This window comes from Hypomesus nipponensis, chromosome 2, assembly GCF_054491055.1.
Source record: "Hypomesus nipponensis isolate SF chromosome 2, ASM5449105v1, whole genome shotgun sequence".
NCBI lineage: Eukaryota > Metazoa > Chordata > Actinopteri > Osmeriformes > Osmeridae > Hypomesus > Hypomesus nipponensis.
Genome location: NC_140362.1, coordinates 16,953,971 through 16,964,037, shown reverse-complemented (window position 1 = coordinate 16,964,037; position 10,067 = coordinate 16,953,971). Strand labels below are relative to the sequence as shown.

At 38.3% G+C, this 10,067-nt stretch overlaps 2 protein-coding genes across 3 annotated transcripts; both read left to right on the top strand.

Annotated features, from left to right (window-relative positions):
* Positions 1-3,382: 3,382 nt before the first annotated feature.
* On the top strand, positions 3,383-4,673 carry c2h7orf78 (chromosome 2 C7orf78 homolog). Its single transcript, XM_084671098.1, has 4 exons — positions 3,383-3,871; positions 4,031-4,115; positions 4,240-4,382; positions 4,460-4,673. Exons 1-4 carry the CDS (start codon positions 3,449-3,451, stop codon positions 4,541-4,543), a joined length of 735 nt encoding a protein of 244 aa, XP_084527224.1. The 5' UTR covers positions 3,383-3,448; the 3' UTR covers positions 4,544-4,673.
* Positions 4,674-4,890: 217 nt separating this feature from the next.
* On the top strand, positions 4,891-7,469 carry arl4aa (ADP-ribosylation factor-like 4aa). 2 transcript variants are annotated; one of them, XM_084708679.1, is made up of 2 exons: positions 4,891-5,016; positions 5,984-7,469. In XM_084708679.1, the coding sequence occupies exon 2, from the start codon at positions 6,085-6,087 to the stop codon at positions 6,682-6,684; it is 600 nt and encodes a 199-aa protein (XP_084564805.1). In that variant the 5' UTR covers positions 4,891-5,016; positions 5,984-6,084; the 3' UTR covers positions 6,685-7,469. The 2 variants fall into 2 exon arrangements, with proteins under 2 accessions (XP_084564805.1, XP_084564806.1); XM_084708680.1 differs by lacking the exon at positions 4,891-5,016 and adding an exon at positions 5,493-5,653.
* The last annotated feature ends 2,598 nt before the right edge of the window (positions 7,470-10,067 follow it).

The following is a 10,067-nucleotide window of genomic DNA, read 5'->3' as shown; positions in this document are numbered from 1 at the left end:
TCTGCTCTATATGAGGACTCCTGGCTGACCTGTTTAGGGCCTTGTCTGCCTGATTTCCAGTTAATAGAGGGAGCAACCTCCCCTTCATAAATCTCTTGGACCATCAGCCTAAGTGAACCTGGAAAAGCCATCAGGTAAAACACAGACATTTTCCTTTCCCATTGCCTCTGGGATATATCCTGTAATTACCTCAATCTGATTCATCTACCTCTGTATCAAATCTTTATTTTGTATTCCTAATCAGGCAATTTTTTTCTTATGTAGCTGTACATAATTAATATACAAATTGTGTCTAATCTATTAACTGCAAAGCAGTATGTAAAGTAATTGAGGTGAGTTTGATCATTTAAGCTGACATGACCTCATTTTGAGCAATTTTAAGCAATTACAATCAGTTATGCTCACATGAAGTGGGGAGAAAATAGCAGCACTTCCTCCCCTGAAAATGTGTTCATTAAGTGAACCTCGGAACAAATCTGCTTGTCATTACACTGACCTTACTGACATACAGAACTCCTAATTGCATTAAAATAACTTTTTTACAAACACTCAATCTACAGTATCTTATCTTTATTATGTTGAGGATGTTTATTTCAGCAGCCTATAGTCATTCTTTTTTGCCTCTGTGTAGGACAAAGAGAGCAATGATTATTCATTTTTTATCTTGTGACAGGCTTTAGAGTTTCATAACTTTATCCATGGAGATGACGATAACACAAAAAGGAAACCACACCATGCAGGTCGAGACTTGTACTCCACAACTATCCGCCCACAACTATCTCTCTCTCTCTCTCTCTCTCTCTCTCTCTCTCTCTCTCTCTCTCTCTCTCTCTCTCTCTCTCTCTCTCTCTCTCTCTCTCTCTCTCTCTCTCTCTCTCTCGTTCTCTCTCACTCTCTCCTTGTCTGGCTCTGCCCTAATGAGGACATAGCATCAAAATTGCACCCTGATTTATACCTTGGTTCAACATACGTATACGGTACTGTATATTGATTCTAGATTTACACTTCCTCTGAGAACTGTTTAAATGTGTGACAGTGCCTACCCTGCAAACTGGTTTTCTTTCATTACCTTTCATCACCATGGAGAACCAAACAGGAAAATTAGAATGTTGTTACACTGGGCACAAAAAATACAGACAGTTAAATCAGTTTTATTTATAATGCTTACGTACCTTGCTTGATTGCTTTCTTTTTCTGTAGCACCCTGAGACCCTCAAAACGGAAGGACACACTATATATAAAATTCAAAATAATAATAATTATTACCTTGTAAATTCTTAACCAGAATAAATAAGCCCATTAGAAGAGAATTTAACAGGGTGGGTAGTAATGAATCAATGGTGGCAGTGCTCTTTCAACATTAAAAACAGAAGCTGTAAGAGAATTCCTGCTAAGGAAACATGAAACTGCTAAGTAGTCAACCCAGTTAGTCAACCATCTCTACGGCCCAACTTCTCAAGAGAACCATTACTTAACATTCTGGTAGTTCACAATTTCAGTTCAAACATAAAACTATTAGGCTGGTTTGTGCAGTCAGCTTCTTTCACTTGTTATGCATTCGACATTTTAATAATCACTGTTCACTGAAGTCAACAGAAGCATCTCTGCTTCATCGCTTTGACAACCTTTTCATAATTGGTTAAAGCCTGAAGTGCCCGTTAGTTGTAAATTATAATGGGGAGTGGATGCAATGGATAGCTTTATCCAAACATGCAGGCAAGCTGAAAAGGCAAACGTTGACCCCTGGCACGGATTCTCAACTTTATAGGGCTAGTGAGGTCAGGTCCTCACACCGGCTCCAGAGCCCTAGATCAAGTTTCCTTTTTGCCTTCACCCCCTCTCTCATCAGCTGTTTCTGTAGATCCAATCTAATTGTCTGCCACAACAACTGCATAGATAAACTTCCATATTCAGATGACTATTTGCGTAAAATAGATCAGTCTGACCCCAGTAAATCACAGCTGTCATTTTAACCTTTCACTGTCTGGGCCACAACTGAAGTCTCCTCATTCACCACAGGACATTGAAAAGGTCAGTTAGCTGGAAAAACTATTTTCCCACATATGGAACACAGATTGCCTTCCATTGGACACTCATGGTGACATAAACAATTGCAACATTGCATTGCAAGTGTTAAGGTCATAAAACAGTGGTACAATTTATGCCAAATACACTTTCTTAATTGTCAATTTCAGTTTTCTTTTGAATCTGTAAATATTTGGTACACATTCTACATGTGTCTCGAAGAAACCACTGACAAACTACAGAATCCTATGATGCAAAAATGCATTATACATTGGTGTTGTTTCTTTAGCCCAATCTAGATGCAATGTTCCTTCAAATTACTTCTGGCTGAAAAGAAAACAGGGTACAAAATCTGTCTTTCTCACATCTTTGTGTTTCTGATACATATAAACAGACCTAACATTCTAGCTTGGGTTGAAAGATTCATATATCTCAGTGAATCAAGTTTAAATCATTCATCTGTACGTCATTACATCAATCATTACATTGAAGTGGGAGTCAGATGGCTGAGCGGTTAGGGAATTGGGGTAGTTATCAGAAGGTTGCTGGTTCGAATTCCCGGCCGTGCTAAATTATTTTGTGTCCTTGGGCAAGGCACTTCACCCTACTTGCCTCGGGGGAATGTCCCTGTACTGGATAAGAGCGTCTAAAATGCAAATGCAAGTAAATACATTGATAGCACAGTACATTTACCAACAGCTTGAAAAAAAATCCAAAAGATCATACTCTCGTTGTATATGTGTGTTTACAAGATATGTATGACAATTCTACAGTGCAAATTCATGTAATGTCATGATCCTAATAGGTACTTGCAATATTTGCATAATTATACGGGTACTTAATTCTGGGTTATCAATGTTAATCTTGGCTTTCAGAGGGCACATTGTTCTGTGATTGCTAGGAGGCTCTTTTTAAGTCTTTTGAGAAGACAACCCATGCTGTGGTAGTCTTCTGATTTAATCTGTATGTAATGTCTTCAGACATTGGTTTCTAAGCAACCTTGTATCTGATGGCTTCTCCATGTGTCAAACACAACAACCTTAACTAGCCGCGATTTTTAACATGTCTCTTCTGTAAAATGTAGACCTTTTATATTTGTCTGGTCTTTCATTTAAATTGTAAGGTAAGAATGGCATTCAAACTTTTTGTATTGTATTTAGGAATGCAAAAAGGGAAAAACATTTAAAAGCAAAATAGTGTACAAAGAAATGTTACCCAATTAAACAATAATATATCTTCTGTCTTTTCAATGCTGAATTGTTTATTCAATTGTTATTCAATCCAGAATTCTAGTTATTTTAGTGAAAACTGCATCGACTATTCTGATCTTCTTTCCCCAGCCAGGTTACCTCACATTCTGTACATAGAAACCCCAGAAGCTAACCTTTTCATGGCATAGGACTGTTCGCATTTGTGTGTCACAATGAATCCTCATTGTAATTTGGCTCCTCAAGAATCTGTGTATTTTGACAGAAAAGCCTCCTTCTCTGCCAGTCAAGACTTAGCCACCACAAGAAGCAAGGACTTTTCACTCCCTGAATCTGCAAATCAGGTTGATTTATGGAACCTGAAGCCACCAAATTTCACTCCTAAACTGTACAGATCTCTGAAAATCCCTCGAAGTAAAGGCAGAAACATAAGTTTGGCTGCTTCCAGAGAGTTAGTTGTCAGACCTGTTAGAGTTTCCACAGGGGTTATACCTGAGATTGACCAGAAGAAAGCACTCCCACAGTTCAACACTTCTTACAGACCCGCTGATTCATTCAAATCCAAGCTGATGTTTGTCAAAACAGGAAAATATCCGACTGGACCCTACAAGAGCCCGAAGCCACATGACTTTAGACCGGTAAGGTAGTATCTTGACAGAATTCCTGTTTCAGCTTGTGCTTGTGGTGTATGAACACCAGATGGTGCTGAATGGTATTCCAAATGAAGGCAACGGATCAGGAGAATAAATCCTGTTACACTATGATTAAACTATTGTTTTATTGGTTGTTGACTTTAGCTTGATGAAGACCTGCCAAACATAGTGACTACATCTACAAGGGATCCCAATGGCTTAAACTTCAAATCTCAGCACCTGGACATGAGTGAGAATTGTTTACTTCAGAAAGCATCTTTGAGACTATAGCTTGGTCTACTCTACAGTATATCAGAGACAATGCTGGATGAACTTTTTGCACATTCTAACAACTGGTTACCTTTCTGTTACAGTTCTTGGTTCCAGACATGAACCAGAATTATATACGAGGAACACATTTAGTCAGATAAACACCTACAAGCAAGCAGAACCAAGATGGGAGGCCAACCTTATTCTACCTAAGCTTTTGTGGCCTCCAAAATCAGCCTCATATACAGTGGGTTTTGTTGAATGTTCCACAACATGCACATCTAAAATGTTAAAATGTTTCCTGATATATTTTATGCTTTATAGAGACACAGGCGAAGGAGAGGAATCTATAGTGCATTCATGGACAGAGTGGAAGAAAAGATATCCAGCTCCTGGAAGAATGGATGACACTTTCAGATTCTGAACATTGTTATTGCCCATGCGGCACAATGTGCAAACTATTACTGAAATATCTGAAATATTTATACATGTTAATGCATGTTAAATACTAAGTTAATAAACCCAACATGGTACAGTTTCGATTGTGAGTTACAGTTCATAAGAAATCTTCAATTAAGGAAAACATTCATTAGGCTACGTAAGATAAATAAGCTTTTTATGTATTTATTTATTAAGACAAGGTTAATATGTTGTGTACACATAACTAACTAGAACTGATAGGCCTCTTATTATAATTATGTTTCAATTTTATTTTAGAGAAGTCCTAAGGATGTCTTCGCTTAGCCATTTGGCCAATCAGTTTAAACGTAAACATGAATCGTGGGGCGGCGCTGTTTCGAATTCTGTAGTTTGCCAGCAGTGGGATATGCTTGCACACTTGATAAATTAACCACAAAAGAATGGATGGTGATGTTGAAACGGTAAGTCGGGAAATGTTCTCAATAGTGACTTATTTTAGCCTACAAGGATTTCGTATGCATATTCTGTCGACAAACGTTACAGTACATGTGCAATTTCTTCGTTAGGCTAGAAGCCAGCCATAGTAGCGTACTGTAGCCGTCACATCTTAGCGCCAGAGAAAAATTAAAACTGTGTTTAGTTAGACAACTGTAGCTAGTCTATAGGCGGTAGGCTAATTAATATGCTTCGCGATGGTTTTGATATAACTATTTACAAAGGGAGGGCATACGCTACTCGAGAAACATACAGAGTTAGCTACCTCTAGGTTAGAAATAATCAAACCAACAGGTGGGCGTATATCGAGTGGATCTTGACAACCCCTTCAACCAATTGCTTGCTCTGTAAAACAGCGCAGTCCACGGACCAATTGCTTTCCTGCACTGTATTGTGGAATGATTTTGTGTAGACAACGTAGAAGAGTGCAATCAGTGCGACATACACAGTTCATAAGAAACATACTGTGCCATTACTAACTGTATCGTGATTGTACTGGGAATGGATAATGGTCGTTTGAGCGTAGATCAAACGCTACAAAGTGAATTGATGTAATGTAGTGTTAAAAAACGGAGCATTTCGTGACGAAGCATGTAGCCTACGGTAGTTTTCATTTTTGTGTACTCTTTGGTTATACAAGGTATACTGCTGGTATTGCCATTTGACACTGTTTTGCAATCAACGGCAATATGCCAATATGCAACATGCTTCCTGTATTAGGCTTCGACGCCATTATACTTATTTTTGCCGTAAGAATGTGTGTCCCTGCCTGGTTTTTGAAATGTGTGACCATTATTAAGAATAATGCATTAGTAAATTGTATTATTTTAGCATGTTTACCATCAAATTAATATGAACCAGATTGCTTTGCTGTGACTGGACTTTAAGATAATTGATTACTCCTAGATAAAGTTATATTCTTTATGTTTTCAGGTTAAAGCAGCAATCCTAAGGAAAGATAGCCAATCCTCACCATCGTTGTTGGATAAGTGGGCATTCTAAACCTTTAAATCCTGTCCTTCTCATAAGAAAATATGGGGAATGGATTATCAGAACAGCACAATTTCTTTTCAAGCATCCCATTCTTTCAGTCTTTCCACATTGCCATCCTGGGCCTGGACTCTGCAGGGAAGACGACTGTTCTTTACAGACTGCAGTTCAATGAGTTTGTTAACACTGTGCCCACCAAGGGCTTCAATGCTGAAAAGGTGAGAGTGTCCCTCGGGGGTCACGGGACTGTAACCTTCCACTTCTGGGATGTAGGTGGGCAGGAGAAGTTACGTCCACTCTGGAAATCATACACTCGCTGCACTGATGGCATTATATTTGTGGTGGACTCTGTGGACACAGAACGTATGGAGGAGGCCAAGACTGAGCTGCATAAGATTGCTAAGTCGTCAGAGAACCAGGGAGTGCCACTGCTGGTGGTGGCGAACAAACAGGACCTGAGAAATTCCATGGGTCTGGCTGAGATTGAGAAGGCTCTTGCGCTGAAGGAACTGGGTCCAGCAAACCCGTGGCATCTTCAGCCCACCTGTGCCATTATAGGAGATGGGCTCAAGGAAGGCCTGGAGAGACTCCATGATATGATTGTCAAAAGGAGAAAGATGCTCAGACAACAAATGAAGAGATGATGAAAGAAGAGAGAGATGGACTTTTAAAGTTTACATGTGAAAGATATTTGGAGGATTATTTTGCACCTGAGTGGGCACTGGCATTCCACTGCAGTTTAAGAATCTGCACACTGAGTTTTATCAGTCAGATGTTAAGCTTTAAGTTTCTACTGTATTGCCCGTTGGAAAGAGAAACATGAAATGTCTAATTTTAGCTGTAGTTTCCACAAACCTTATAACTGTTGAACAAGAAACACTGGGAAGAAGTTCACATGTGGAGTGATGTTTGGATGTAAGGATTCAGCATTTTTCTACAAAGAAATAGGTTTTAGGGGTGAGACTATATTTTATGGGTTATTATGAAGGAATTATGAATATATATATATATATGGGAAAGATTTACCTTCTGGTCATTCTAAATAACAAAACAGTATTCTAACAGTAAGGCAAATAATCGTACTCTGGATTGAAAGAACATAATTGACTTTCCGAAAGTGAACTTTGACTCTGGGAAAGAGTAAAATACAATAGTATTTGTAGTTTTGTCTTTTTGACTAAGTTTATTTTCATCTTTACTGTCTCAAAAGTGAAGTACTGTTCTGTACATCTGTCTTAAACACGCTTTTATATTTTACCTCGTGATTGGTTTACAGCCTCAATGTTTCCCAATACGGCTTACTGTCTGATCAAAACTGTAGTAGCTTAAAAATACACCACCCATTAGGTTTTACAGTATAACAGTCTCTGTATGGTTACTGGACTGAATGTTTTCTGTTTTAATGTTTAATAAATTATCATAACCGCAATGTTTTGGCTGCCACAGTGCTTAAGGGAAAGGTGTGATGTATGTTGCTAAGCCATTCAATCAAACTCTTGGAATCGAAGTATCCTAAACTAAATGCAGCAGCTGAAATATTGAACAGAAATGCAGGCTATTTTGCAGCTGACGTACTTTTCATGGATAGGGATTGATGCCTGGTTTTATCTACTTCTATGTTCCCACAGACATTACTGATACAGAGAGAACTTTTCTTCTTTTTCGCCCACTGAGATTAAGAGTGGGGATGGGTCTGTAATTCTTTAACCTTGTTTCTGTTCACAAATCTCCTTTACTATATGACAACATGGCATGCCATGTAGCCTACTGTATTGTCTTTCATGACTTGTCTTCTGATTTTAGATAGTGATTTATCAATATCATCTGCTGATAATACCATTTGTAAAGTAGTTACTTCCATTGATCAATAACAGTTAAGTAAAACTTTTTAGGATTCATAAATGACAAGAATGTGTGAATGTGACATTTACTGTATTATTCTCACATATTATAGCCGTGTGTGAACCATAAACCTAAATGGCAAAGTATGTAATTCGGCTGAGTTCTGAGATTTCTCAGTCTTTGTATTTAGAGAGGGAAGTAACAGTATATGCATAATTCTTCCTACTTATTATGCAGGGTAACTGACAGGATTCATTTTTCTTTCTCCAATCTCTGGGAGCCAGTGGCCTATTTAAAGTAAATGTAAATTCCTCCTTTATTGTCCCCACAGACTCTCTTGGTAGGATGTACAGAGCCCCCTGCAAGGGGAGTTAAGGAAGGAATAGAGATAAATCAAGAAAAGCTTCTGTTTTTCTTTGCAAGGATAACCTGTCTTTTTACAACTGCCTAGAATAAAAATAAATAAATAGATGGTGTTCTTAAAATCAAGGTCATAATCAAACATCTCCATAGGTCTATTCAGTTGTTTCTATTACATAACTTCAGTGTATAATTGCATTATATTATCTACTAGCAAAGCAGACACTACTGCAAGGCGAGAATTCATTTCTTCAGATTTCTTTATTTTTCTCATTGTCTCAAATGTTTTTGGTTTTCGACTGACAGTATAAATCAAACTGATTGACTTGTGCACTTTCTAGGTTCCATGTTTCTAGGTGATATTTTAGATATTGCAGTTCCTATTTTTTTGTATAACGAGCTTTGAATAAACACAATAAAAATTTTAAAAAAAGAACTGAAACTGTTAGGCTTTTAACTAGGCAAAGTGGAGCTTTTCAAGTGAGATCAATATCCTTTTTAGATGTTTTTTTTTCTTTTTCGTTTCATTTATCTTTACACCTGTAGGCTCACATTGAGGCTGTCTGAATGGTTACACTTGTTTTTTACTTCTCAGATGTGCATCTTCTGGCCATGTAAAAGAAGAGATAAGACGTAACTGACTGAGTGCAGTAGAGTCTGTTCAATGAGTTTGCTTTTAAGAATGCCCCTTATCTGTTTAAGTGTGTCTCTTATGGCTGAGAAAATGCCTGGAGTTACCCCATCAATCTCACCCTTTTTCTTTTTTCCTTTAGGATAAGTAAAACTGTCAGGGTCTGTGATGAATAACTTTCTTTTGGCAATTATTACAGAAGCTCCAGGACTATTTGTCTCTCACAATCAACATTCTTTTTGTCTATCTGCTTTCTGCAGAAATTAACTTAAGTCATGGTGTGGCTTTCATATGGGGAGATAGTGTACCACCCTCTGCAGACTCCATGCAAGTGAACACTCAAGGGGAGATTATGCCCCCTGGCCTCCTCAGTCATGAATCAAAATAAATTAAAGTCAGGATTCCCAGCCCATCTGGTGATTTCAGTAACAGCCTGATCCTGCATAGTCTTCATTCATCACAGGCTGTCCTTGCACTCATTTGGTCTAGTGCACTGGTAAACTCCTGTCTAGGAAGACACAATGGAGGGTATGTGTAGAAAAAAACCTACAAATCTGTTATCAGAAGGAAGCTAAATCATGTCACCTCCACACTTCCTCGCTCTTTACATTTGTTTTCTCAGCACTTCTCTTTCAAATTTCCACTTGCATTTTTTCGTACAGTCTTTCTGTCTTCCTATCGGTCTCTCTTGTTCTCTTTCTCAACCGCAGCTCAAAGAGCAGCTTTCCTTGTTCATTGCCTGCACAAGTAAGCTGAGCCAACATTTAGCCTCCTAACAACGTTTCTCAGACAGTGCCCTTTTGTTTTCCTTACCCACACAATCAACTAGCAAGGCTTCCATTTTTTAAATGATCTTCCTTGATTTTGTAAGACCATACTCAGGTTACACATGGTAATTCAACTGCCAGATGAAATTTGTCAGTATATCAATCGGCTGTTTTGTCTGTCACAAAGATGGGATTTACTCTGCTGTGAGCGTACGTGTGTATGGATAAAATGTAGGAAACTCTGTAGTAAAGTGGTCACCTTGTCTGCTGAGGACAATCCTCTCTGTTACACCAGCCAGTAGCTCTGTCCTTTCTTTGGCAAAGTCCACATGGGTAAGGATTCAAATGTTAATTATTAACAGCATGGAGCCAATAGTTAATCTGTTAAATCAATGTTTCTACCTCTAGCTTTACCCAAATACTGAAA

Bases quoted from the DNA above. Each gene is read 5' to 3' on its own strand.
- c2h7orf78 (XM_084671098.1), top strand. From the start codon at position 3,449: ATGAATCCTCATTGTAATTTGGCTCCTCAAGAATCTGTGTATTTTGAC. The intron at 3,872-4,030 runs GTAAGGTAGTAT...TGTTGACTTTAG, and splicing joins AGCCACATGACTTTAGACCG to CTTGATGAAGACCTGCCAAA. The intron at 4,116-4,239 runs GTGAGAATTGTT...TTTCTGTTACAG, and splicing joins ATCTCAGCACCTGGACATGA to TTCTTGGTTCCAGACATGAA.
- arl4aa (XM_084708679.1), top strand. From the start codon at position 6,085: ATGGGGAATGGATTATCAGAACAGCACAATTTCTTTTCAAGCATCCCA.